The 27,853-nt window shown below is 42.2% G+C and overlaps 1 protein-coding gene across 1 annotated transcript in view; it reads left to right on the forward strand.

Annotated features, from left to right (window-relative positions):
- The window catches only part of LOC127580041 (voltage-dependent calcium channel gamma-1 subunit-like), a 37,709-nt gene extending 14,525 nt beyond the window's left edge, over positions 1–23,184 (forward strand). Inside the window, exons 2-4 of the mRNA XM_052033185.1 lie at positions 18,425–18,499; positions 19,959–20,096; positions 21,478–23,184. Of these exons, the coding sequence (XP_051889145.1) occupies positions 18,425–18,499; positions 19,959–20,096; positions 21,478–21,704 (440 nt within the window). The 3' untranslated portion in view covers positions 21,705–23,184. The remainder of the gene's footprint in view (positions 1–18,424; positions 18,500–19,958; positions 20,097–21,477) is intronic.
- The last annotated feature ends 4,669 nt before the right edge of the window (positions 23,185–27,853 follow it).

Below are 27,853 nucleotides of genomic sequence, written 5' to 3' on the forward strand. Positions count from 1 at the left end.
GAATTAAGTGGAAATGTGCAGTGAACAGAGATTCAGACTTTTGTAATGGAGCAAAGGCAAACTACTGCAAATGTTGAAAATTTGAAATATAAACAGAAAATGCAGGAAATGCTTGGCAGGTCAGGCAGTCTTTGTGGAGAGAGAAATGTTACAGGTTTTATTTCATTGCCTAGAAATATTAACTGTGTCTTCCTCCACATTTATTCCTGAATTGCTGGGCATTTCCAGAAACTCTTGCATTTCCAGAATTTGATGATCACAACTAAAAATGTGTCATAAGGACTCCAGCACCAGTGAGATCGACACTTGGAGAGCTGGTTCAGATTGAGACTTATTCTGAGGCCGGTGTCACAAACCAGCAACAAAAGAAACACACTGAGCATGATTCAGTGTTAAAAACTATTTTATTAATCACTACTTATGATAATACGTAAAATAAAAGTTAAAATGTTAGTATGTTAGAATTCAAGAATGTTAAACCTTGAACGTTAACCCCAAAACTAAACTCTTCGTGTGTGTGTGTGACAAAGTCCAAAACTCCCAGTTCCTGAATGGTTCTTAAAGTTCAGTTCCGCAAGCCATAAGGTGAAACATGAGCAAGGGCTTCTTCAACAACCACCGTTGTCTGAAGATAAGATGTAGATGTAGAAAAACATAGAGAGAGTACATACGAAATCCAAATGTTCCACGATGGAACCCAAACGACACTTCAGTGTTTACTCGGTAGTGACTTCCTCACCCCGAAAAGCATCCGAACCGTGGTCGTCCACATACAAATACCTGTTTCCTTCTACAGGTCAGCAACAAAGTGAACTCCACCGGATTACTTCCAACCTCCATACATGGATTTCAGTGGCAAACACAGTTATTGTTTCTCATCCATCGATAGAGAAAACAAGCAGGCTGGTGTCTCTCTCCCTTCTCTCTCTCTCTCCTTCTTCTTCTGCCTTTTTCAACAACATCATTACGTCCTTTATCTTCTATTGACGTAAGCACGCCCCACACACACATACACACACACTCTCTATCTTAAAGGGACTTTCACTGAGTCCGTAACACCGGATTTTGAAGAACCTGTTCCAAGAACATTGTGGTAAAAACATAGATCAAGGAGGATGTGAAGATTAGAGAGCATCTCATTGCACTTCTACAAAGCCAGTTGGAGGTTGGCAGAGGACAAAAAGCAGAGAGTACTTGAGCAGTGAGACTTCTCCAAAGACACAAGGAAAAGTAAAAAGGATCTCAAAGCTACAAAAACATGTGAAGTTACAAAATCTAAATAAGGCACGTGGTGCAGAAGCATGGTAGTTATGTTGCTGTCATGTAAAGAGGTCTCAATCAACAAACTGGAGACATGTTTAAGTCACATCATAGCAACCAGGGAAATTAAATACAATTAAAAGGAATAAAAAGGCAGATTTCAGTAATGGTGACCATGACCAATGCAGATTACCCATTAAAATCTATACCAAGGCTCTTCAGAAAAGAAAAGCTGCAGTCCTTAGTCCTTAACAAGTTTGGCTTTGATATAACTCCAGTCCAATAGCAACATGGTTGACTCTTAACTCTCCTCAGAAATGGCCTTGTACACCACTCTGTTACAGAGCAAATAGGGATGTACAATAAATGCTGGTCTTGCCAATGATGCCCATGTTCTATAAATGACTTGCCCAGAAGGGTAAGTAATACTTACTGTGAATCTGCACAATCAGATGTAAGCTGAGGCTTGGTAGGGAGTTCTTTACCTTGGATTTGGAAAGTTGTGAGATCACAGTCCCACTTTAGAGATTTGAGCACATTAGACAGTAGACATCCTCAAATGTATCCTATGACAATATTGGAGAACAGTGGTGATAATACTAGTAACCTGGCTAATAGTTATCCCTGATTCAAACCATTAAAGTAGATTATCTGATCGTTACCACATTGCTATTTGTGGAGCCCTGCTATGTACAAATTTTCTTCCATATTTCCCATATTACAATAGTGAGTACAATTCAAAATTAACTCACTCGTTCGAGAACATTCTGAGACCCCCTCAGATTTTTCTCTTACTTGCTAAGTCTCCTTAAGGTTGTGTGTACAGTATACTCCAGAGGAATACGTCTGAATGGTGTGAACCTGATGGCTAAGTCAGAGGATGAAATCATTGTGCACATTTAATGTTTACCATGATGCAAAGCAATGTGATTTATGGGCCCCAAAAGCAGATTCATCCCACTGACACGCACCATGCCAGAATTCTCTGAAGTTGTTTACAACTGGAAATTTTAAATGCCTCTGCTATAAATATAAATTGTATTGTTACATTCACTCTGATAATAATAAACATAAAAGCAGAAGAATTCGTAAGAAGATTTTATGAAAAGAACCTTGAATGAGCATGTTAGACTTTTGGCTCAGTTCCAAAGAAGCATAGCAATAATTCAGGTTAAAAACTAGTGATCATGTAACCTGAACCACACCATTTTATAATCCCCAGAGGTCAGATCACTGAGCTTTGCTAATAACTAAATATTACATGCTTTCTAAAATCACTTATGGAGTTCAAAGTTTTCAACTTGTGATGAGGCAAGTAATCTCTCTTAGTAGATAAAAAGTAATCATGATCAGTCCCCTCAATCTTATCAGTCCAGGCATTCCCAAAATGTCCTGAGGATTCCACAGTACAAAAAATGTTAATCATGGCTCAGTACGTAGCACTCTCTCCCTCCGGAGTTAGAAGGTTATGGGTTAAAGTCCTGCTGTGAAGACCCGAGCACAAGATCCAGACTAACAGTATGTATTGAGGAATTCTGTACTGTCAGAGGTATTCCAGGGATGTGCTTCACTGCCAGAGGGGCACTGAGTGAGGGCTACATTGTCAGAGTACCGAAGGTTGCACTGTTTGGGGCAAACTGTGAAAGTGCTGCAACATCAGCAGTGGTGCAAAGAATTTTGTAACATCCTGAGATGGCAAAGTGTTATATAAATTATTTCAACCACGGTAGCACTGTTGGTGTTGTTAATTTGCCCTCTGAAATGACAGATGTTATTCTGTGTGTCAGGTTTTCACAAATGAATTGAGATATAGCAATAAGGCACAGGTTTATTTGAAAGACATTATTTAAATGTTGATTTTCTAAGCTTCTGCTGCAATTGCATATTGCAATGTCTATGAAAGTTACATAGTTTGAGACCAGGCACACCACATCACTCTATCCAATAGGATTACGATGTAAATACAAAGAGATACAGAGAAAATAGTACTTTCTGTAATTAAAGATACATTACACTTTGCTCCCCCTTTTCTGAAACAACAGTGAAATATAAGTAACTTGTCAATATAAATTTAGTCTAGCAACTGGTTTCCAAGTTTTGCTCATCTCCTAACAGACTTTAGTGTTAAATCAATTATTGGACTATTTGTTGCTGGATTTGATCTCAAAAAATGTTTTGTTTCTTTGTTAGACTTGCTTGTACGTATAATATCATTTCCTGAAGTCCGAACTGGATTCAACTCAAGACAGAATTTCGTGATCAAATGGTTCAACAACAGATTTGTTTAATCTCATTTGATCTCTATGAACAACAAATTTTATCCTTAATTTTAACCAAATGCCTTTGGGTTCTGCACATCTATTGTTTCCTCCCTCAAACTCTGTGAGCTTGATTTGATTCAGAAATTAAATAAATCTGCAATTAAAAGCTGGTATCAATAATAGGAACCATGAAACTACCAGACTGCCCAAAAGATCTGCCATCCTCACCTGGTATGGCCTATATGCAAAAAAGAACATAAACATATCCATTTTTCTTGAAGTTGTGTCTTTTCTGATTAGTTTGAACGTAATATTTTTAACTCAACTGTTTCCGTTCAACCATAAAAGCCAAATTTGATTGAAAAGTATCCTCAAACTTCTCTTCACCAAGTGCTAAGCAGGTTTGTATCCTGTGGTGGGTTGCAGAGTAGTTCCATACTTCATCAAGAAATTGGCCAGGTGATGTCTCATGGCAAATTTTTAATATATTGTAGCGACTCACCGCACTGGCATCGAACCAGCTACCAACATCGCGAATGTCATTGGAAGCCCCGATCCAAGATGGCGCGGGGCCCTCCTCCTTCCCCATTGTCGGGCTGGGAAAGCCCGCACGCGGGAAGGTCAGGTGACCAGCGCGTGACATCAGCGCGGGAACTGTAGTGTGGGAAGTTTTTGGATATTACAGGCGCACCACGCCCCTGTCATTCATTCGACTTCAGATTTCAAACCAGCGACTCTGTGTCCTCATTTCATAGTGTGTAGCTAGCCGCTACATTGGTGACCCTGACGGGCCCAAATGTTTTTGGACCCACAATGTCTGCACAACAAGAGGTACAGGCAGTAGCCCTTAAACTGCCCACCTTTTGGACCCTCAGGCCTCGCATCTGGTTCAACCAGGCCGAGGCCCAGTTCCAGATTCGTCAGATCACCAGGGACGACACCAAGTACTACTATGTGGTGAGCGCCCTCGACCGAGACACCACAGCCCAGGTTGAAGACTTCATTCAGGCGCCCCCAGAGGAGAAGAAGTACGACAAGTTCAAGGCCCTCCTCGAGACTTTCGGCCTTTCCCGATGCGAACGGGCCTCCCGCCTCCTCCACCTTGATGGGTTGGGTGACAGACCCCCCTCCGTGCTCATGAACGAGATGTTGGCCCTGGCAGATAGCCACAAACCCTGCCTGATGTTTGAGCAGGCCTTCCTGGAGCAGTTGCCCGACGACATCCACCTGCTCCTGGCGGATGCCGATTTCAGCAACCCTCGGAAGGTGGCTGCCTGGGCGGATGTCCTTTGGCGGGCAAAAAAGGAGAGCGGGGCGTCCGTCGAGCGCGTTGCCACGCCACGTACCCAGCGGCCCAGCAGGCCTGACCCGGCAATCAAACACACCCCACCCGCCACCAGGTCTGAGACACCAACCGACCAATGGTGTTTCTACCACCAGCAGTGGGGCACTGATGCCCGCAGGTGCCGGCCACCATGCAGGTTTCCGGGAAACGCCAGAGCCAGCCGCCGCTGATGGCTATGGCGGCTGGCCACCTGGATAGCCTCTTGCATGTGTGGGACAGGCGTTCCGGATGTCGTTTCCTAGTGGACACTGGAGCAGAAGTCAGTGTCATGCCTCCCAACAGCCACGAGACTCACAACTGCACACCAGGACCCGCCCTCAGAGCCGCCAACGGTAGCGCCATTCGGACTGTTGGTACCAGTTTGGTGCACCTCATGTTCGGCACCTGCAACTTTACTTGGAAGTTCATCCTGGCCGCTGTTGCGCAACCACTCCTCGGGGCAGAATTCCTTCGCGCCAACAGTCTGCTGGTCGACCTGCAGGGTGAGCGTTTGGTACATGCCAGCACCTTCCAAACATTCTCGCTGGGTGAGGCCAAGCTACCAGCCCCACACCTCAACTCTGTCATCACGTCGACCAACGAGTTTGCCCAGGTCCTGGCAGAGTTCCCGTCCATACTAACGCCCCAGTTCTCCACCACCTTGCCCAAGCACTGTGTCCAGCATCACATCCCCACCCAGGGCCCTCCCCTTCATGCCCACGCGCGGCAGCTACCCCTGGACAAGCTCCACCTCGCAAAAGAGGAATTCAAAATAATGGAGGAGTTGGGGATCATCCACAGGTCGGACAGCCCATGGGCCTCTCCACTACACATGGTCCCCAAGGCAGCCGGAGGCTGGCGACCCTGTGGCGATTACCGGCGCCTGAACGACCTTACTACCGTGGACCGGTAGCCCGTGCCACATATTCAGGACTTCGCTGCCAACTTGCATGGGCGGTCCATTTTTCCTAAGGTTGACCTCGTCCGCAGGTATCACCAGATCCCGGTACATCTGGATGACATTCCAAAGACGGCGCTGATCACACCTTTCGGCCTCTTTGAATTCGTCCGGATGCCCTTTGGCCTCAAGAACACTGCTCAGTCCTTCCAACGACTGATGGACGCGGTCGGGCGCGACCTTGACTTCGTCTTCATATACCTTGACAACATCTTGATCGCCAGCAGCAGCCGCCAGGAACATTTCACGCACCTCCGCCAACTCCTTTCTTGCCTGAGGGATTTCGGCCTGACCATCGACCCAGCCAAATGCCAGTTCGGGCTTGAGTCAATCAATTTCCTGGGCCATCGGATTGACAAACACAGCGCCACGCCCCTGCCTGCAAAAGTCGACGCCATCCACCATTTCACCAGACCCACCTCCATCAAGGGCCTGCAGGAATTCCTCAGTATGGTAAACTTTTATCACCGGTTCATACCATCCACCGCCTGCAACATGCGCCCGTTGTTTGCTCTCCTGTCAGGCAGAAGCAAGGACATTGTTTGGTCGGAAGAGGCTCACACCGCGTTCGTTGAAACCAAGCAGGCCCTGGCGGACGTGGTCATGTTGGTGCATCCTCGTACGGACGTCCTGACTGCCCTCACGGTCAACGCCTCCAGCACAGCGGTCAGAGGCGTTCTAGAGCAGCTTATCGAAGGGCGTTGGCAACCACTGGCATTCTTCAGCAGGCAACTTCGACCACCAGACCTCAAATATAGCGCCTTCAACCGCGAGCTGTTGGCGTTGTACCTGGCCATCAGACACTTCTGATACTTCTTGGAGGGCAGGCCGTTTACAGCTTTCACCGACCACAAGCCATTGACCTTCACTTTCAACAAGGTCCCAGATCCCTGGTCAGCACGGCAGCAGTGGCACTTGTCGTACATCTCAGAATTCACCACTGATATCCGCCATCTGTCTGGGAAAGAGAACGTGGTCGTGGATGCACTGTCACGGCCCATCGTCCAAGTTTTGTCCTGGGGGTGGATTTCGACGCCTTGGTGGAGGCACAGCGAACGGACATGGATATGCCCAGCTATCGCACTGCAGTCTCGGGCCTGCAACTGCAAGACCTACTGGTAGGCCTCGGTGAGCATACCTTGCTCTGCGATATCTCCACAGGTAGACCCCGCCCCATCGTCCCAGCTGCCTGGCACTGACGGGTGTTTGATTCCATCCACAGCCTCGCACACCCATCCATCCGGACTACTGTCCGGATGGTGTCCGACAAGTTCGTCTGGCATGGCCTGCAATAAACAGGTTTCCGAATGGGCCCGGTCCTGCACACACTGCCAAACCTCGAAAGTACAGCAGCATGTCAAGGCCCCCTGCAGGATTTTCAACCTACCCACCGGAGGTTCGACCATATCCATGTCGACCTGGTCGGCCCCCTCCCAGTCTCCTGAGGAGCGCGGTGCCTCCTCAGGATTGTCGACCGTTTTACCCGCTGGCCTGAAGCCATTCCCCTTGTAGACACCTCCACCCAGTCCTGCGCACGGGCCCTTTTGTCAACTTGGGTGGCCCGTTTCGGTGTCCCGGCACATATTACCTCAGACAGGGGAGATCAATTCACCTTCGGCCTGTGGTCTGCCGTCACCGACTTGTGGGGTTCCCAGATCCACCTCACCACCGCCTATCACCCGCAATCCAATGGGTTGGTGGAGAGGTTCCATCGACACCTGAAGTCGGCACTCATGGCCCACCTTAAGGGGCCCAACTGGGTAGACAAGCTCCCCTGGGTCCTGCCGGGGATACGCACCACGCCAAAAGAGGACCTGCATGCCTTGTCCGCGGAGATGGTCTACGGAACGCCCTTAGTCGTCCCGGGGAGTTCCTACCAGCCCCTCGGGGGCCAGAGGAAGAACCTGCCACGGCACTCGACTGGCTGCGCGAGCGGCTTGGAAACCTGGCCCCGATACCCATCTCACGACACGGACAGGCCCCGACCCGTATGCCAACTTCCCTCCAAAACTGTAAGTTTGTCTTCGTCAGGAGGGGTGCGCACCAAACACCGCTGCAGCGGCCGTACGAAGGGCCATTCTGGGTCGTCAGGAGCAATGGGTCTACGTTCGTGCTAGACATTGGGGGGCGCGAGGAGGTTTTTACAATTGACCGGCTGAAGCCGGCTCATTTAGACTTGGATCAACCCGTGGTGGTCCAGCGAGCGCGACGCAGGGGCAGGCCACCCAAGTCATAGTTTATTTAATTCTGGTTTTTGCGACGGTATTGCCAGTTCTGGCGGGGGGGGGGGCGGTGGGGGTTATGTAGCGACTCACCGCACTGGCATCAAACCAGCTACCGACATTGCGAACGTCGTCAGAGGCCCCGATCCAAGATGGCGCGGGGCCCTCCTTCTTCCCCATCGTTGGACTGGGAAAGCCCACGCGTGGGAGGGTCAGGTGACCCGCGCGTGATGTCAGCGCGGGAACTGTAGCGCGGGAAGTTTTCGGATATTAAAGGCGCACCGCGCCCCTGTCGTTCATTCGACTTCAGATTTCAAACCAGTGACTCTGTCCTCATTTCATAGTGTGTAGCTAGCCGCTACAATATATCCATGCAATAATTGCCAAAGAGCTTCCTTAACTATTCTGACTGACCCATCAGCTGTTCCATTTGAAACCAGATAATATGAAGGAACAAGAGGATGTTTCATACCATTCCATTTCATAAAGTTTGCATAACACAGTATATTGAAACTAAGGGTTATTATTATAAACAAGCTCTTTAGGTAAACCATAACATGCACATAGCACTCAATTCATCTGAAGCACATTTAGTAGTGATAAGTAAACATATTTTGCTTCAATCCATTCAGAGCAACTATTGATCAAGATCATTCTTTTTTTCACAGAAGTTTACATGCAGTTTCTGAGAAGGTCTGTTAGGCATGATCATGGATCAAAGGTTGACTACTTGGTGGTCTGTTTTTACAATTTGGCAAATACTATATTTGCTTGCCAGTGATTTGACATTAATGTCCAAACAGGGCCATTAAACAAAGCTTCTTACAATTGTTTTCATCCTGATTATTCTTGTGTATTTAGTTAAAGTCAAGTTTATAGTCATTTGCACAAGTCCATGTGTGCACAGGTGCAATGAAAAACTTACTTGCAGCAGCAACACAGGCACAGAGCATCATATAAGCAGCATTCACAAGAAAAATGCACATTAAGCATAAATACAACAATTTTTACAAGAAAGAACACAATTAGAACAAAAAAAGTCCATTTTAGTGCAAAGTGATCATAGTGTTGCTAAACTCTAACAACTAGGGTTGTGCCAGTTGGTTCGAGAACCGAATGATTGATGGGAAGTAGCTGTTCTTGAACCTGGTGGTGTGGGACTTCAGGCTTCAGTGTCTGCTGCACGACGGTAGCTGTGAGAAGATGGCATAACCTGGATGCTGGGGATCTTTGATGATGGATGTTGCCGCCTTAAGACAGCACTTCATGTAGATACCACCAATGGTGAGGAGAGATGTACCTGTGATATATTGGGCAGAGTCCACTAGTCTCTGCTGCTGCTTATGTTTCTGCCCATTTGAATTGCTGTACCAGACCATGATGCAACCAGTCAGGATACTTTCAACAGTACGTCTGTAGAAGTGACAAGCTGAACCTCCTTAACCTCCTAAGAAAGTAAAGACACTGGTGCACTTTTCCTGTAATTGCATCTATGTGCAGGGCCCAGGACAAATATAAAGTTTGGCCAAAGGAATAGTTATTATTACCTGATTGATGCACCCCAGATCACATGATAACCCACTGTGAGAACTGTGGAATTGTTTCAGTTTCTTGCCTGGACACCTGGGCACTCATCAAATTCTTTCCATCCTTTCAATGTCTATTCATAGACAATTTTCAACACAGGAATTCTTTTGTCTACAATTTCAGATGCAGTTATTGGAAAGTCCTCATCTAACTTGTAAAATACACTCTTATTTCTAACAAGGTCCTCGATTGAACATGATTGATGAGAGTAGGGCAGTGGATGTTGTATACATGGACTTTAGTAAAGCTTTCGACAATGTCCCTCCTGGTAGGCTGATACAGAAGATTAAGAGACACGGTATCCATGGAGATTAGATTCAAAAGTCAGGAAATCACATTGCAGCCGTCTAAAACTTTGGTTAGGCCATATTTGGAGTATTGTGTGGAGTTCTGGTCACATTACAGGAGGGATGTGGAGCCTTTGGAGAAGTTGTAGAAGAGGTTCACCAGGATGTTGTCTGGATTAGAGAGTGTTAGCTACAAGGAGAGGTTGGACAAACTTGGATTGTGTTCTCTGGAGAGTTGGAAGCTGAGGGGTGACCTGACAAAAGTATATAAAATTATGTGAGGCATAGATGAGGTTAGATAGTCAAGAGTCTTTTTCCCAGGGTGGAAATGTCAAATACAAGAGGGCATAACTTTAAGGTGAAAGGGAGAAAGTTTAAATGAGATTTACAAGGGAAGTTTTGTTTTTTTTACACACATGGAGTAGGTGCCTGGAACACACTACTGAGAGAAGTGGTGGAAGCAGATACCTTTAAGAAGTATTTAGATAGGCATATGACATCATGAGTCAAAGAGCCTGTTCCTGCGCCGTACTCTTCTATATTCTCGTGCAGCAGTTGCGACTCGGCATCTGCACTGACATTCTGTTCTAACTCCTTTACTTAATTATACGGTTGTAATGCAATTGCAGGATTTTGAATCTAATACTGCCAACAGTGGCTTCTGATACGACTGGTAAAAACTAATGTAATTTCTTGAATGCTGACATACACCAAGTGCTTCCTTCTCTATTGTTGCACAATTCACTTGCTCTTAGTGGGGGGAATGAAAGTGACTTATTTCTCATCCAATATCCATTGTGTGGCTTACCACTGCACCTATATTGTAACTAGACCATCACATGACAACTTGAACTTGCGTGTAGTATTGTAAAGGACAAAGAGCTTCTCTTGTTAATCTTTTATTTATCAAATGCAGTTTGATAAATCCATATCCTCTCACATACTTTTTCTGTAGGTAATGCTATGGTCTAAACACCATCACAGGAATGAAAAGAAATCATGCAAAATACTGCACTATCTCTGCTCTGTTATATTTTCAGGTGTTTATGCACTGGTGATGGCCTCTACTTTTTCTTTTGCTGTTTGTCAGCCATTGATTTTCAAACTATTCATTGCAAAAACATGCATTCACTTCATTTCACGTTGTGCTTATACCAACTTCTCAACACTTCTCCAGACTCAGAAGATTTTCTTGTGTTTATGGCAATCAACAGAAATTCTTGATTGCACAATTAATAGTTCACTTTTTGCAAGATCTTGTTCATTGTGACCTGGAAAATCTTGGGAAAAGACTTCATATATGCATGTTGATGGTAAGGTACTGTAACTCAATATACGGGTTTTGCCAAGTGAGTAGCAATAGAATTTAAAAATTGCAGAAGTAGACAAAGTGACCCCTCAAGCTTGCTCCGCCATTCAGTAAAATCATGGCTAATCCAATCCTTGCCTCAATACTTCCTTCCTCCTGTTTCTCTTAACCCTTGATTCTCCTGTACTCCACAAATCTATCTTTGCCTTGAATATGTTCAAGATATATCTTCCATAGATGTCTGGGGTATAGAATTCCAAAAATTCATAACCCTCAGAGAAAAGACTTCCCCTCATATCCATCTGAAATGGACAATTCCCTATCCTGTAAACATGCCCCCTAATTGCAGCTTTTCCCAGGAAGAGAAATATCCTCTCAGTACCTACCTTGTCCTCAGAACCTTATGTTTCAATAAGATCCCATCTCATTTTTCTCAAAAGTCAAAGTTTTCATTCCATGAATCAATCTAATCAATTTCTAAACTGCCTTTGATAAAAGCATATCTCTCATTAAACAAGGAAACCAAATATGTGTGCAGTACTCCAGGTGTGGTCTCAATAACACCATGCATGATAATGGCAAGATTTCCCTATATATTCCTTTGCAGATTCTGCGTCCACCTCATAATTCACTTTTCCACCTCACTGCATCATCTACAAATTTAGCTACAACATTTCTGATCCATTCATCAGTCATTAATAAAAATTGCAAGTGATTGAGCCCCCAGCATTGATCCCTTGGTTACTACATTAGTTACGGTTTTCCAAACTGAAAATGATCTACTTATCCCAAATATCCATTGTTTGTTAATTTACCAATTCCATTTTCCATTCTATTACTCCCAATACCACGAGATCCTACCTTGTACAACAAGCTTTTAAGTGGCACCTTATCAAATGCCTAACAAGCACAGAAAATGTTACAGCAGGACCAGCAGCATCTGTGGAGAGAGAAAAACACGGTCAACCTTTTAGATCAATGACCTTTTGTCAGAACTAAATTCTCTAGTACAGCTAGATTCTATAACTTTCTTCAGTGCCATTTGCTGTGAGTACTTTTTGGTAATCAAATACATTAATCTAATGGTTCCCTTAAGCCTCCCAATATTCTCAAAGACTCCTAATAAATACGTCAAACATCACTTCCCTTTCATATTTCGCAATGATTCTGTTTTATAGTATTATGATTTGCTAAATGTCCCTCTGCTTTAATAATGGATTCCAGCATTCTCCCCAAGGATAGATGTTATGATAATTGACCTATTGTTTCCTGCATCCTATATCCCTTTTTTCTTGAATAGGAATTACACTTGTAACTTTCCAATCCATCAAAACCTTGCTAGGATATCAGTAATTTTAGAAAGCAATGGCCAATATATCCACCGTCTCTGCATTGTTTCTTAAGCACAACACTATTGGCTGGTTAGTTTTCACAAGCACAATGTCTTGTTTTAGCCTGTTCACTTCCTTCTCGACTTGACTCTTTAAAACACACAGGATTGGTCTGGCATGTAAATAGACTGCTTTGCATCTGGTCTAATGCAAATGTGCATATTTTATCAGTGGAGCTTTCTATGAATTTTTCATCATACCTCTCTAACAGAGCGTAAAGGTGTGACTTTGAAGCATCAATACTAAAAACATTCTTACAATCCAATGTTGAACTTCTAAGTTTTGCTGCATCTGAGCATTCCAGATTGTCTGTGAAATTATATTCTTTGAGAAGCAAGAACAATAGGAACCTGTCCAGTATGATCACAATATAAATATATATACAGATGCAAGAAGAACAGTGTGTGCTGTGCTTAAGGATGCACTATTAGAAAAAGTGGAACTTTTCTTAATTCATGAACAATGGGTCAGCATTAAGCTTCCTGGAGCACAGACAAGTTGCAGGAAACCTTTGCCTATCCAGTCACCACAGTGTGGATCTGCCCCAGTCTTCCATTGCTCCAAGGAAGCATTTCCCCCCATTTTCTACATTTGACTTTCTGTGGCCTATGTGAGGGAAATCTTCATTATTGCCAATCTAGGGGTAGTTTTGTCCTTTCAACTGATCTCTTATATATTTAACTTGGTACATGTGTTATAATAACTCGTTATAGCTATAATGTTATTCCTAAATGAGGGTCTGTAACAGGCTCTTTTGCTGTTAAAGATCTCACTCTTACATACAGCAGTAGCTGGGCCAGATTTTGCAAGTTTTGTCTGGAGATCCATATTTCTCAGTGTAACTTTCAGTGTGTTTAGAATTTTTGCATGAATGCAAAAGTCCTGAATATGTTCCTTGAGATCCATTGGCGATTTTCTGGCTGAGCTCCGCTATAGATGATCACAGAGAAGCAACATCTTGCTGAAAACTCATTGCTGGGGAATCTTGCTCTGCATCCTGCATCAGATTAAACCTACAAGATCTGCAGCTCTTTCATTTGAAAGGAGACTGATTTTACAGCTGTGTTAAGTAATGCTTTTGATTATTTAAGTGTATTAAGTGATTTAATATAAGCTTTTAAATTTTTAATAGCTTTTTAATTTTGTTATAATCCATTTATTTTTGGATATTCAAAAGCATAAAGAAAAAGTGACACTATTGAGAGCTGGCAAATCCTAGGAGAGGACTTTTGCCTTGTCAAACATTTTCAGTAGTTATGTGGGAGTGGTTTACTCTGAATCACCCTTGTGACCCAATAATATCTCTCAAGATCCCAGTGCCACTCAGTCTCAAGCCAGTCCTGACCAGGAAGACTACCTTCAGGAATCAGAATCAGATTATCACTGACATATGATGTGAAATATGTTGTTTTGCAGCAGCAGTACAGTGCAAAGACATAAACATCTATAAATTACAACAATAAATAAATAGTGCAAATAAAGGAATAATGAGGTAGTGTTCGTGGGTTCAGAAATCCAATGGTGGAGGATATGGACAAGGTAAGTGTGCAATGTCAACACATTTCAGTGGCGGCAGGGGGGGTGGAATGGAGCAAATCTGGCCATTGTTTTATAACAGAAGTGCAGGTGCTCAAGTTTGCTTATTCACTCCATCAGGTTAATATTACTTACCCTAATACTTTCTGAATTTCAACAATACACCAATTCATGCCTCCACTCCCACTGCACTCTGTACTACCTCAATGCACTGTGTAATGAATTGATCTGTATGAATGGTATGCAAGACAAGTTCTTCACTGTATCTCGGTACAAGTGACAATAATAAAACAAAACCAATACCAAATTTCCCTAATACCCACATTAATCAGTGTGAACCAAAGAAAATATCCAAAAGTTTACATATTTTACAAGAACTTGTTCTTATTTACTTCTTCAAATATTCATTGTATCTTCTGTTACTTTATTGGAAATCAAAATGTTCTGATGGGAGAATACCAGGAGCCAGTGAAATGGGAATAGTTTTACACAATGTCAAAGCTTTTTAAGTTGGTTTGTGGGCATTTGTTGACACACACCCAATTCCCTCATTCCTTCTCTTGCATTTCTAAAGCACTTTTCACATCTCTTTCAGGATACCCCAAAGTGCTTTCCACCAGGCAAGGTACCATTAAAGAATAGTTACTGTTGTAATGTAGGAAATAACGTAGCCAAGTTTTGTACTGCAAGTTCTCACAAACATCAATGTGAGGATGGTCAGATATCGATTTTGTATTGGTTTAGTAGAGTAAGTGGTAATAAGTGTGATGTCATCATGTAATACACTTAACTTATTATGTGTATTGTTATGTGTAGTGCACAGACCAGGAAGACACTCCAATAAACCAGGTTTTAAGCTCCCCATGTCTCCCATGTCTTACACTGAACACTCCATGTTATCTCACTTCACGTCCTCCCTGGGTTACAAATGCCCGACTTAAGGACACCCCGTACAAATGAACAAGCATTTGAGAGACCAGCAGCATGGATTTGGCAGTTGCTGCGGGCTGTCCGCGTCTTCTGATGGATGGGAATGGGGTATTTTTGTTTGTCCTCTCTGCCCTTTCCCCATCCCCACGCCACAACAATCAAGGGCTGGGTCGACTGAGCAGAAATGGGAGCGCTGAGCAGACTCACTCACTCACAGAGTCAGTGAGGCCAGGTGGCAGCCGCTCTTGCCGTGCCTGGTTGCACTCATGTCACAGCTGTTTCTGTGATACTGTCCCACACATGATGATCAGTCTTCAAGAATGGAATCTGTTGTGACCTAGGAACTGTCTTTAGAGGCCGGTAATCTACAGGGTCACATACATGATACTGATGATGAGGATGGAACAGAAAAGAACTGAAGCTGCCCAAAATAACAATCGTCAGTTACACTGATCAACTATATACTCATAGTAGTTGGGCAAGTTTGAATACAGGATAAATAAAGGGTCAACTATAAATCATATAACTGTTAAAAGTGTGAATGGTGCAAGGTGGCAGCACAGACCTGTAGCTAGACCCAATCTAGCTACGTCAGAGACTAGTTTATGTTAATTCATTACGATTTAACAGGCAATCAAATTTAATCTAATTTATGAGTAGGCAATATTTAATGTTTGATCCTGTATATAAAAATCACTATATAAATGAAGATGGCTTCCAAAAATGCTTAAGAATTTTGACTGGTACCTAATGTCAGTGGTAATGCTGCAAATGGGCATACGATGGCAGAAATTGCTCCCGATAATAATGATTATCCATTGCTTATTCCAGTTTAGAGCATTAAATCTTGGGTGTTTAATAAGTTAAGTCAAATTTGATCGTCTGTTAATCTGCACACAAATTTGCCCTATAGCATTCAGTTAAGGAAAGCAACAAAATTGCAATGTGGAGACAGATCCTTCAACACCACTATGAAATGGTCTTGCCTGACTTTTGGTTTCTAGTCCTGCATAAAAAAGGGCACATAGCCTCTGTGTGTAATGCTACACCAGGATTACAAGCCAGAATAACATCAGCCAAGTATGTTCTCGATATAAGAACAACACTGATAACAGAAACCACGGACTTTACAAAATTGGAGCTGATGAGAAGCACAGTTTAAGCAGCATATATGCTGATCATGACAATAATGGAAAATTGAATAATTTAAAATTAAAATGAAAGTCAATCACTTGCATATCAATGGGAATGTCAATACAGTTGCTGGCTACTCAATTCTGGACAGAGTTGTGTTAAAGTTGTTCAGCAAACTACCATTAACATGATGAATCTGAAGACCTAGCCTTGAAAGACAGAAAATCCAAGGTCAAATGTGATATGCAATTTCTTATAATGGTCATAAAAATGAAGCTAACTTTAGCTGTGTATGTAAACAAACCAATGCTATCAGAAAATGATGGGCTCAAAGAATTAAAAGGAGACTAGAAAAATGTATTTGAAGTGTGAACATTCAGCAACTGCATCTACAGAAGATTGTATAACAATATGCAGATATGTATATATTACCAGAACAAAGCCCATATGTATCAAGTCAAACTGCAAGCCAACTTACTGCAAGCTCAGATCAATACCAGACATGCTGAAGGCTGAATAAGATGAGGAGTTGAACAAACTTGGGTAATACTTTTTTTGGGGGCAAAACTGCACAAAATGATTGAGTAACATGCATTACTGTAGTTCCCGAATCTAACAAAACTGTCAGACTTTGTAGGAAATATGTATAATGAACCATGTCATTAGATTTGTATGCTGCATTGGCAGTGGTGGAGGCCTTTACTAAGTTGGACCTGATTCAATTAAACATGGATAAAAACACCTTATGCTATTTAACAATCAACATTCACAGGGGTCTTTATTCATACACCACACTACCCTATGTCTGAAGTCATTACCCAAAATATTCCAGACCACCATGGACAAGATGTTAGGTTTCACAGTATTCATGCAATATTCAACACATCAGGCAACAGAAACAAAGATGCTGTCTGAGCTGCCGAGTATGATCTTACACCATTGTTGGACATTCTTGAGCCCAAGTCCGTAAATCCTACATTGGCAGCCTCAGGAATTCAACAGTGGGCCATACTACTGTCCTAATACAATTACGTTATCTAATATCAAACATTCAAACCAAATGCCACAGTGAATCATTTTAAAGATTGCTGTATGAGCTGCTGGTACAAACACAGAGAATGCAATATGCATCCTATGTAAAGGATAGCTTTCCTGTAACAGCAGTGGAAATAGTAAAATGAATGCAGAAAAATCCAGTATTAAAGCAAATATATGAGCACACTTTGGGTGGCTGAACTGTTTTAGACACAGATTTGGATGAGAATGGAAGCCTTTCCATCACAGATGTTGTGAGTTATCCACAAATCAGGGCTGCATCAAATGGAACCACCCAAAGGACAACAAAGCAGAAGAATATGGGAACTTCACCAAGAGTACTTGGGCATTGTTAACATGCAAGTAGTAGCTCGTAGCTTTGTCTTTGCATAGATGAGGATTTGGAAAAGCCAGCCACCAGATTACAGCCATGAGAACACCACTCCAAATGTAGAAGTGGCTTGTGAGGTCTGTCCAGCATGTCCAATGGGCCTGCTGTGAGAAAGGTACAGCTTCCTGGTGATAGAGGAAAGCTGAAGTATTGAAGTAAAGTATTAGGGTCATTCATTACTTCTGAATGCATAATGGGGGAATTCAGCTCTATTTTCACAATGTTTGATTGCACCTGTGATTCCTATCATTAAATTTGAACATTTTGTGAAATGAAATGGGATTACATCACTTCACATCCCTTTTATCATCCAGCCTCACTTGGACAATTTGAGGCATCAGTGAAAAAGGCACTAAAGAAGCAAGTCACGGAAAGATCAGGTGTTACTACGATTCATCAATTCATAAATTTTCCTCTGTGCTACAGACTGGCTCCACATCCATGACAGGATATATGCCTGCAGAGGTGCACAGAGGACTCAGGATATGCCCCAGTCTGGTTCAACTAATTCAGGAAGAGAATGTGGAAGAAAGGCAGTTGAAATACAGATTCAAAGTAGATTTGAATAAATGTATTAGAGCTTCTTTTGAATACTTGTAAAAGTTGGGAAACATTTTGATTAGAACTTTGCTCAGAAACTTTGGGCCAACTGAGTAGACTCCATGGTGGAAGAAAATCTGTATTCATTAAACAAGTGAAACGGACAGGTTAGATGGTGCTTGTCCCAAATAAATTGATCCATAATTAAGTCCCAATGCTTACTTTCTTTCCTAATTTCTGTTCTTTTGTGTTTGTTCAGAATATAACTGCACGTATTTCAAACACTTCACATCAGGAGAAAATGCAGAGATGTTCCAAATTACCACTCAGAAAGGTAAGCAACGACAATGCTGAGCTCCTTCTTGGTAGTGAGTTGAATTCGGCTAATTATTCTACTAACATCTTTATCCTGACAATCACTTGATTATTATAATAAAATAAATGTAGCACACAACTCTCCATATTTCCTAATTGAGGAGCCTAGGGTGAGGAGATATGGTTGGAAAATTCAAGCCATGCCTTTCAGGAATAAAATGTGGAAACATAAATACACAAAAGGTAGTAGAAATCTGAAATTCTATTTTGAAATTAACAAATGATTTAAATCTAAGATTGATTCATGCCAATCAAAGATATTAAGAAAAAGAGGTGGGCTTCTGATGTTATAACAAATACTAGCTCTAATTTCAATGAATGATGGAACAGGCTTAACAGGCTCAATGGCCTTCTCCTGTTCCTATATTCAGTGTTCCTAAATGGGGAACAGTTCACTACATTGAACCTTCACCAGGTTTTTCCCTTTCTGTTCTGAAGGCACTGATTCATTTCCAGAGATGCAGCAATTTGATTGATGTGGTAACCTTCATGGAGCCCATTCTGTTAGGATGGATCTCACAATTGAAAATGATTCCATGCTCCATTGACATCTAGTGCACTTTCCCAGTTGGCTCACTGGCTATAGTTCATTAGCCTTCAGCCAGTGTATAGACAATGTGGCTGAGCTCATGCACCTCAGCACAAATCAAGAGTCAAACCTACAGGTTCTCTGATCTCTGCTAAGTGCCACAATGGATATTTCACATAAGCTAGACTGCTGCAGTAAATAAGTCCCTTACATTTGAAAATAGGTCTAATGCCTTTTACATTCCTAGGCTATTCTGAGCCTTGTAGTACAAACTAATTTCCTAGGATCCTTTCATTTTATTCTGTAGCAACAGTAGAGCTCGGACAGTGGCACTCTCACATCGAAGCTAGATTGCTCTGGGTACAAGACACATTCCGGAGGTCTGAACACAAAACTCTATGCTGGCACTCCTATGCAGTCTTTCCAATGAGACATTAAATGGAGGGCAATTTCCTCTCTTAAGTTCACAAAAAAGGTCCCATGGCATTAATTCAAAAGAGAATTAGAATCCAGATAAACATTTCTTTTTCGATCAACTTTTCTAAACAAAAAACAAATTGCTATTTGTGGGATCTTGCTCTGCACAAATTGGCAACTGAGTTTGGTTTTTTTACAAGAAACATATTATAGAAGTGAAGTAATTTCCTAAAGTGCTTTCGGATGTGAAAGGCAAATGCAAATCTTTATTTGTGCAAAGATAAATGTAAGAAGAGGATTACTGTTGAGAGACATTTAGTTGAGACCATTGCTGTCACTTTGCATATTCACTGGCATCCCAGTATCAATTTCTCTGGAAGAACAGAGTAGGAATTTAGAACAGCGTGTGAACCACCCAGCATACTTAATTTGAAATAACCCACAGCTTTCCTGCCCGTTGCTCTTTCCACAGAGTACAGCATATCAGCAGCAGCCATTGCCATCATCAGTGTGGGGTTTATGATGCTGGGCACATTCTGCACCCTCCTATCCTTCAGCAAGAGACTGGATTATTTCTTGAAACCAGCTGGCATGTTCTTCATCTTCTCAGGTGTGTCCCTCTCTGTGGTGTGATCAGGTAGTTAACAGCAACACCTCCACTTTTGGGTCAATTTATTTTTGTTGAAAGTTTCTTCTTATTAATATTAATGCTCAACAAAAAGGGTGTTTCACAACTGTTCTGAAACAAGATGGAAAGGATACTACCAAATGAAAGGAACCAGAAAATCTTAATGTGTCAGAATTTGCTGAAAACCCCATGTGTGAACACCAGTCACAATTATGAACAAGCAAACAGCAGCTTTCTGTGAGAAATAGATTATTATGTGAATTGCAAATGGCTGTTAGTTGCTGGCAAATTTATGCCACTGTTTCTAAAGCTGCGAAAAGGACATCTCACCCTTAATTTCCTGTTGCATTTGATGAAATTGCTGCAGTTGCACATTAAACATTGATAAAGTCTGGTGATTAGCAGCATTAATACTCCTTTAATGCCACGATAATTGTTGATAACACCAATCAACGTCTCTGCTTATAATGTGAAGAGTTAGAAGAATGAAGTCACCTTCCTTTAGTTAGTGAATTGTTCTTGGACTATCAAAAAATACCAAGCTTTATAGTTACTTTTACTTACTTTCCCCCGTCTTTTATTTCAGGCTTTTTGCATCTGATTTGACGTTAGCTACCCCATTCAAAGCTCTCCCTTAACATTGCCTCTAGGTATTTCTCAGTCCTTTAACTTCAGTTATGCTGGTTGTGCAGTTTAGTCCCAACTGTCCTGTCGTCCCCAATGCGCCGTTATCATCAGCAACTTACAAGGCATTCCTAAATGTGCATGGATAAGTCTATCCTCTTCCCAGAGGATGTCATACTGTAGTAACATCCAGCCTTGGAAATAATGCCAGTCACTGGGATGTAATTCCTCACCCACTGGGTGAAAATTATCTATGTGCCATCTGTTTGGCTCACTTACTGCGATGGCTCACTTACTTGGATAGATAATTTTACTCACCAAATACTTGTCATAAATTGAACAGGAGGTATAGGTTGCATGATTTATTTGCATCCTGCACATAGTCATGACTCACTCAACCCTTCACTATTCATTTATCAAGACACATGTGAAAAGTGGGCAGTTTAACAGCTGTCCCTGGGGCAGGGAGCAACTGACCAGATCTCAGACTGGGTTGAAAGTCGTGACTCAGTTGACAATGGAGGGGTCTGGAAGATCATCAACTCCTCCTTGTCCTTAGGCAGTAGAATACTTTACAATGAAAAATCTCCCTCTTGTATCACTGTTTTGAAGAATAATCACTGGGTCAAAATAGTGAGTGCTGGGATGGTAATTAAGGCTGAGCTTGGTCTCTGAATGTGAAATTCACCCATCGTTGTTGCATCTTGCTCCTGACTCTCTCTGTCTGGCTTTATTTCAGGCCTATGCATTATAATCTCTGCGGAAGTCATGCGGCAGTCAGTGAAACGGATGATAGACAGCAAGGAGACCATTTGGACCCAATATGAATATTCTTGGTCCTTTGCCTGTGCCTGCGCTGCCTTTGTCATCCTCTTCCTTGGTGGGATCACCCTCCTCCTGATCTCTCTGCCACGCATGCCCCAAAACCCATGGGAGACATGCATGGATGCACCTCCGGAGCAGTGAAAAAGCAGAGGAACATCAACACTTTGTTACAACGGGTTTACAGGCAGGGATAAGGCTCCCAAATTCTGGAGAAGATTGTGATGGGGCTTCAAGGCGATATGTGGTATCAGAGTTTATTTCTAAAAAAAAAGTGACATAAATTATATATATCTGATTAACAGCTTATACATTTTTAAATAAAATGAGAAAAGGAAACTGAAATAAAAGCAGAAAATATTCAGGAGGTCAGCTAGCCAATCTGACCTGCAGAGTGTTTCCAGCATTTTCTATTCACATTTTTAATTTCAGTTTTCTAATATTTGCAGTATTTTGCTTTGTAAAACGTAAATTAAGATTGCTAGATAATGCTAAAATTCCAAAATAAAATCAGAAAATGTTAATTATTGGGAGGTTAATTTGCCAGGTTGGTCAAAGCCTAAACCTTTCAGATGGCTGATGCAAGTTTTCAGTGTTATTTAATCAATGCTTTTCTTTATCAGTGGTAAAGACTCAGAAAAAGTTGTTCTCCGAATGTGCGCACTAATAAAACACACATTTGGTGATGAATCTTTGGAGGTGGAAGGTGCAATAGGTATCTGTTGTGGCTATACTGTTTGGCAGATTGTCCATTTCCAGATCTCAGTGTTCGATTCACTTGAATGTAATTGTCTGATTCACAAAAGTGAAGGGAAAAACGGGGTCACTTCAGCAGATCTCACTGTTAGATTCTCACAACTGCAGACCAAACATTAAGGCTTTGAACAGCCTATCTGAATAGCTTTGAAGTTCAAGAAATTCAGATTTGCACAACATCTAATTTTCCTTAGAGTCTCTCTCTCATATACCCCTCCAGATTAATGGTTCTCAAGAAATTTATTTCTTAAAACAATTTGCTGCAGGTTTTGTTTAATGAGTATAAATACCCGTATTTATTATTGTACTTCGAAAAACAGATTAAATTGCAAATCAAAAAGTCTGCTCAACCTCACAGTAAAGCTTCACTCTGCTCAGTGTACTGTGTTGATATTTGTAATTGACTGATTTGGGAAATTAACTGCAATAATCCAATCCACAGGGTGAAATATAAATAAAAACACCACACATTGGATGTATCATAATCACCAAGTAAATGGACTATTTGATATCGTAAAACCACTTTTACACAGGAGTTTGGTAGATATGAATTATCTCTTTCACCTCCATTGTTGCAATGTTTTATTATTTCACTGTCCTTTGAGTTGCTGCATTTTCACTGCATGATAGACTCTTTGTATTAAATATGCACAAACATACTGAACCACCAACGGTGTTCCTCCTAGTCAGGCAAGATCCAATGAGAATGATGGAAGATATCTGGGCCTGCTGTTATTCCTGCTCATGTTCAGCATGCTCCAGGTACAAGTTGTGCAAGAAGCACTAAATGGTTAGCATGATGTGTCATTGAGAAACCTGGTCAGACCCCACTTGGAGTACTGTGCTCAGTTCTGGTCGCGTCACTATTGGGAAGGATGTGGAGGCCATGGGGGGGGGGGGTGGGTGGGTGGGTGCAGGGGAGATTTGCAGGGATGTTGCCTGGATTGGGGAGCATGCCTTGTGAAAACAGGTTGAGTGAACTCGGAGTTTTCTCCTTGGAGCGACGGAGGATGAGGGGGGACCTGATAGAGGTGTATAAGATGATGAGAGGCATTGATCATGTGGATGGTCGGAGGCTTTTTCCCGGGACTGAAATGGTTGCCACAAGAGGACACAGGTTTGGGGTGCTGGGGAGTAGGTATAGAGGAGATGTCAGGGGTAAGTTTTTTGCTCAGAGAGTGGTGGGTGCATGGAATGGGCTGCCGGCAACGGTGGTGGAGGCGGATACGATAGGGTCTTTTAAGAGACTTTTGGATAGGTACATGGAGTTTAGAAAAATAGAGGGCTATAAAGTCTCTAAGATAGGGACATGTTCGGCACAGCTTTGTGGGCCAAAGGGCCTGAGTTGTGCTGTAAGTTTTCTATGTTCTATGTAGCCATTCAACCTTTTGAGCCTGTTCACCCGTTCAATTTGGCCAATCTCCTATCTCAATACTATATTCCCATTCTCTCCCCTATTCATTGAAACTTTTTGCATCTAGAAAGTTATTTAACTTCTTCTTAAATATATTCAGTGACCTGGTCTCTACAGCCCTCTATGGTAGCGAATTACACAGATTCACCAACCTATGAAAACATTTCTCATTCCAGTCCAAGGTACTTTGTATAAAACTATAGTTTGGCTAATTTATATTAGATATACTACAAGATGACGAAGACATTAGAGATATTAAAATAACATTTAAGATAAAATAGCAATTGAAAGAAATTGTTTAGATCCGGTCATAATGATGGGATTATTTACTCTTTCACACAAAAGCATAGTTGCTGGACCAAAAATTTTAAAATAAAAATCCATTAGCCAAGGTTCATTTTTAGCTATGCTACAAAGTGTGTTTAATAATTTAAACAAAGATATTTCAGCTGAACTCTTCCTCTGAATCATACAGATTTTTCTAGTGGTCTGTTGGCATTTTGCCCAACTGTCCTTCATATCTAAAGTCTGGACTACGTACAGAAGATATTTGACAATGGGACATTAAAGATCGAGCCTGCTCAGATTTGCTGACACACTTGATACCAGGAATCAAGAGTAGGGAACATTCATAGAATTATATCGCACAGAAGCAGGCCCTTTCGGCCCACCTCATCCATGATGCCTATCTACATTAATCACAAAGGCACTAGGCCCGTATTCCTTTACGCATTGTGTATCTCTCTTCCCTACTGTTAAAATTATCAAGGTTTTGGTGAGGCCATACCCATGGTACCCTGTATGGTTTTGGTATCCTTACTTAACAAGATATGCTAGCATTGGAGGCAACCCAGAAGAGATTTGTTCAGCTAATTCCTGAAATGAGAAGGTTTTCCTATCACAGAGTTACAGAAGTTTGATCCATATTCATTGAAGTTTAGATGATTGAGGAATGATCTTACTGAAACATATAAGATCCCAAAGCACACAGGAAAAATCTTGAGAAATTTCCATTACTCGGGAAGTCTCTAAGAGGGGGCAGTCACTTAAAACTGAGGTGCCTGGGAACAACTTTTCACAGAGGACGATTTCTGACTGAAATTCTCCACCCCAACTGCTGTGGAGGCTAGACCACTGGTTGTATTTAATGAGTAGATAAATTTTTGAAAGATCTGGGAACCAAGGGCTATGTTGAACTAGAACAGAAGAAGAATTGAGGCCTATTGAATGGTAGGCAGGCTTGAGGGGGTAGTGGCTTCCTCCTGCTCGTATTTGCCTATTTTCTTGTGCACCCCACTCCAACCAGTCTCGGCATTAACGACCAATCTATACTCAGTGCCAATCAATCGAACCTCGAAATTTCCCGATCTGTGGGACTTGTGACCAAATCAGATGGTGCCATTTCCTATTAGTGTTACTTGCACGCTGAGCAGTAGCCACCTCTGTGCAATAGGTAATACAAAATTAGAATGATTTGTAAAGATTATATCATCCACAACAGTTATTATTTTGTGTCACTAATATTCCAGCTAACTATGAAGGCGGTGTGCGAGTTAATAGGTTGCATGCCATTGCCAGAAATTTAAACAATGCATGTATTAAAATACTTGTGTGATAATTATGTTATACTGTCAGAGGGTGGTCTTTATATTCCCCATTCTTTGATTGTCCTTCAGTCTTAACAGCAGATGATTTAATTTTATCTTCCATAATACTTGTACGCAGTCATTTGGGAAAAATGTTTCCTCATGGTATTTCTTGCATTAAACATGTAAATAAATAACCAAAAATGTACAAAAATTAAAATAAAATTAATCTGTAGCGTGGCTTCTTTTGATAACCATAAATGTTATGACTGTGAGCTCAGTCATCGCCATGAACGCTGCTGAAATGCCGCCGGAGCCCTGCAGCCGCCCCCAGAACGGTGGAGGGTCGGGAGGGACTGGTATCGATGCTTTGCTCCACAGTTTCAGCTCCATCACTGTCCTCACCGTGGGGGTTAACTATCAATTAAAGGGCTGTGCTCAATCGTCCAGCCAATTCAGAATGGTTATCAAAAGCTGATGGAGCGCCAATCTTCAAAATAAAACCAGGCCAACGGTCCCACAGTCTCATCATGCGGCCCGGCCGTAGGGAAATGCTGAAGGGAGCGGATTGTCCGGGACTTGCCGAGCCGCCTGGATTCGGGTATCCTGGCTGTGGAGGGCCGGCACTCCGCAGCCGACGGGAGAGCGGCCTCGAAGCCTCGACCATGCCCAAGGGCCCCGGCGCCACAAACCCTCGACCACCTTGGGTGGAGACGTTTAAAAACTATTTAAACCATTTAAGTTAAAACCACGCTAACAAATAATTAGTAACAATAATGTAAAAGTACTGACTTTTTTCCCCCTCACAGGAGCCGTCAACCCCGTTCACTTGGCCGAATGGCGAGTCCTGGCGCGGAGCGAACAACCGCACGCGCGCAACCCCGGCGGGATTTCCCGCCATCAGCCGCAGCCGTGCTCGGGTTCCCGCGCAAACGTTACTGGTTCAGTGCGAAACCTTGCGGGAACCCATGCATCTCGGGCCTGAATAAGAATTTTATTTAAGGAGATTTTGTTATTTTAGTTGTCATTTGGTGTCGTTTGATTAATAAAATTGGAAATAGATTCTTTACAAAATAATAACCACGTTTTAACCTATTTTTTGCTTAGATGCTAGAGTAGACAATTTCAAAGAGGTGAAAACTATTTAAAATTGTACAGACTCGATTCTCACTCATCTGGTGTGCAGTAGTATCTTGGTGAATTTAAAATACTAAGAAATAACAGGAGAGGACTAGCCTGCTTTGCCATAAAGATCATGGTTGATCTAACAGCCATTTTCCCAGCACTACCATGATGACACCTGAGAATCTGTCAAGTTGTGTTTTCAAGGAACATTGTGACTGAGCCTCCACAGTCCTTCAATTTCAAAGATTTCCAACACTCTGCATGAAGAAATTTCTCTTCATTTCAGTCCTAAAATGCCTACACCCTATTCCAAAAATGCAACCTTTGTCTTGACCCTCATCTTAGACTCCACAGCCATGGGAAACATCTTCTCTGCAAGCAGCCTATTAAGCCCTTTAAGAAATTTATATGCTTCAATTTCCTCTGAAATTTGCAAGATGTTAAAAGATGTCTATTGGTGGCCTTGTATGTCCAAGGCCACCTTAATTTTAAGAAACTCAAATTAATACAATTTATGGAAAGTCACAAAGATGACCAATTTAATCAGGGATGTAGCCAGGTTAATAGAAATGGGATAATAGCCCTGCAAACTATTTTCCCTCAAAGGCCCAATTAAAAGCCCTGACTTGTTTCTATCACCTCTTCAGCACAAGAAGCAAATTTAAGTTTGTACTTTGTTTAAAAAAAAGTTTGTCTTCCTTTCTTCTATACCTTTCCCTCATCATTTTGAATCTTTGACCCTGGACTTTGATGGGAACATTATATATCAATATCAGTTATGATCTTGCAAACCACTATCAAATCTCCTCAACCTTCTCTGCTACTGAAAACTAACCTGCTTTCTCTCTTGGAAAAACAAAAAAAATCCATGCAGATGCCGGAAATCTAAAATAAAAACAGAAACTGCTGGAAATACCCAGCAAGCCAGACCACATCTGTGGGAAGAGAAACACAGCTAATGTTTCAGTTCAAAGATCCTTTGTCAAAACTGGGAAGGAAATAAAAGCCTGTTAAGCTGCAAGGATGGTGGGGAAAGGGGGTGTCTTTGATAGGGCAAAACAGGGGTAAATCATGGGGATGAGCTGTAAACAGGGTTATCTGGTCAGTGAGTGAATGGAAGCTGTTGGAGAGTGAGAACATAGACAAAAGAATGTAGGAATTGTGAAATGCAGAGCAGGAAGGCAGGTCAGACTGGGCATGTCCTCTACTTCCAGAGGGGGAGGAAAAAAAAACAAACAAGCTAAGTCAGTACCACAGATGGATGGCTGATACAGACTGAGAAATCAAGTTACCTTAAGTTTTAGAATTCAATATTGAGAACAGAAGGCTGCCACATTCCCAGACGGAAGATGAAGTGCTGTTCTTCAAGCTTGTGTTGGCCCTCACTATAATACTACAGGAGGCCAGAGACC

Source organism: Pristis pectinata, chromosome 18 (genome assembly GCF_009764475.1).
Source record: "Pristis pectinata isolate sPriPec2 chromosome 18, sPriPec2.1.pri, whole genome shotgun sequence".
In the NCBI taxonomy this organism is placed as follows: Eukaryota; Metazoa; Chordata; class Chondrichthyes; order Rhinopristiformes; family Pristidae; genus Pristis; species Pristis pectinata.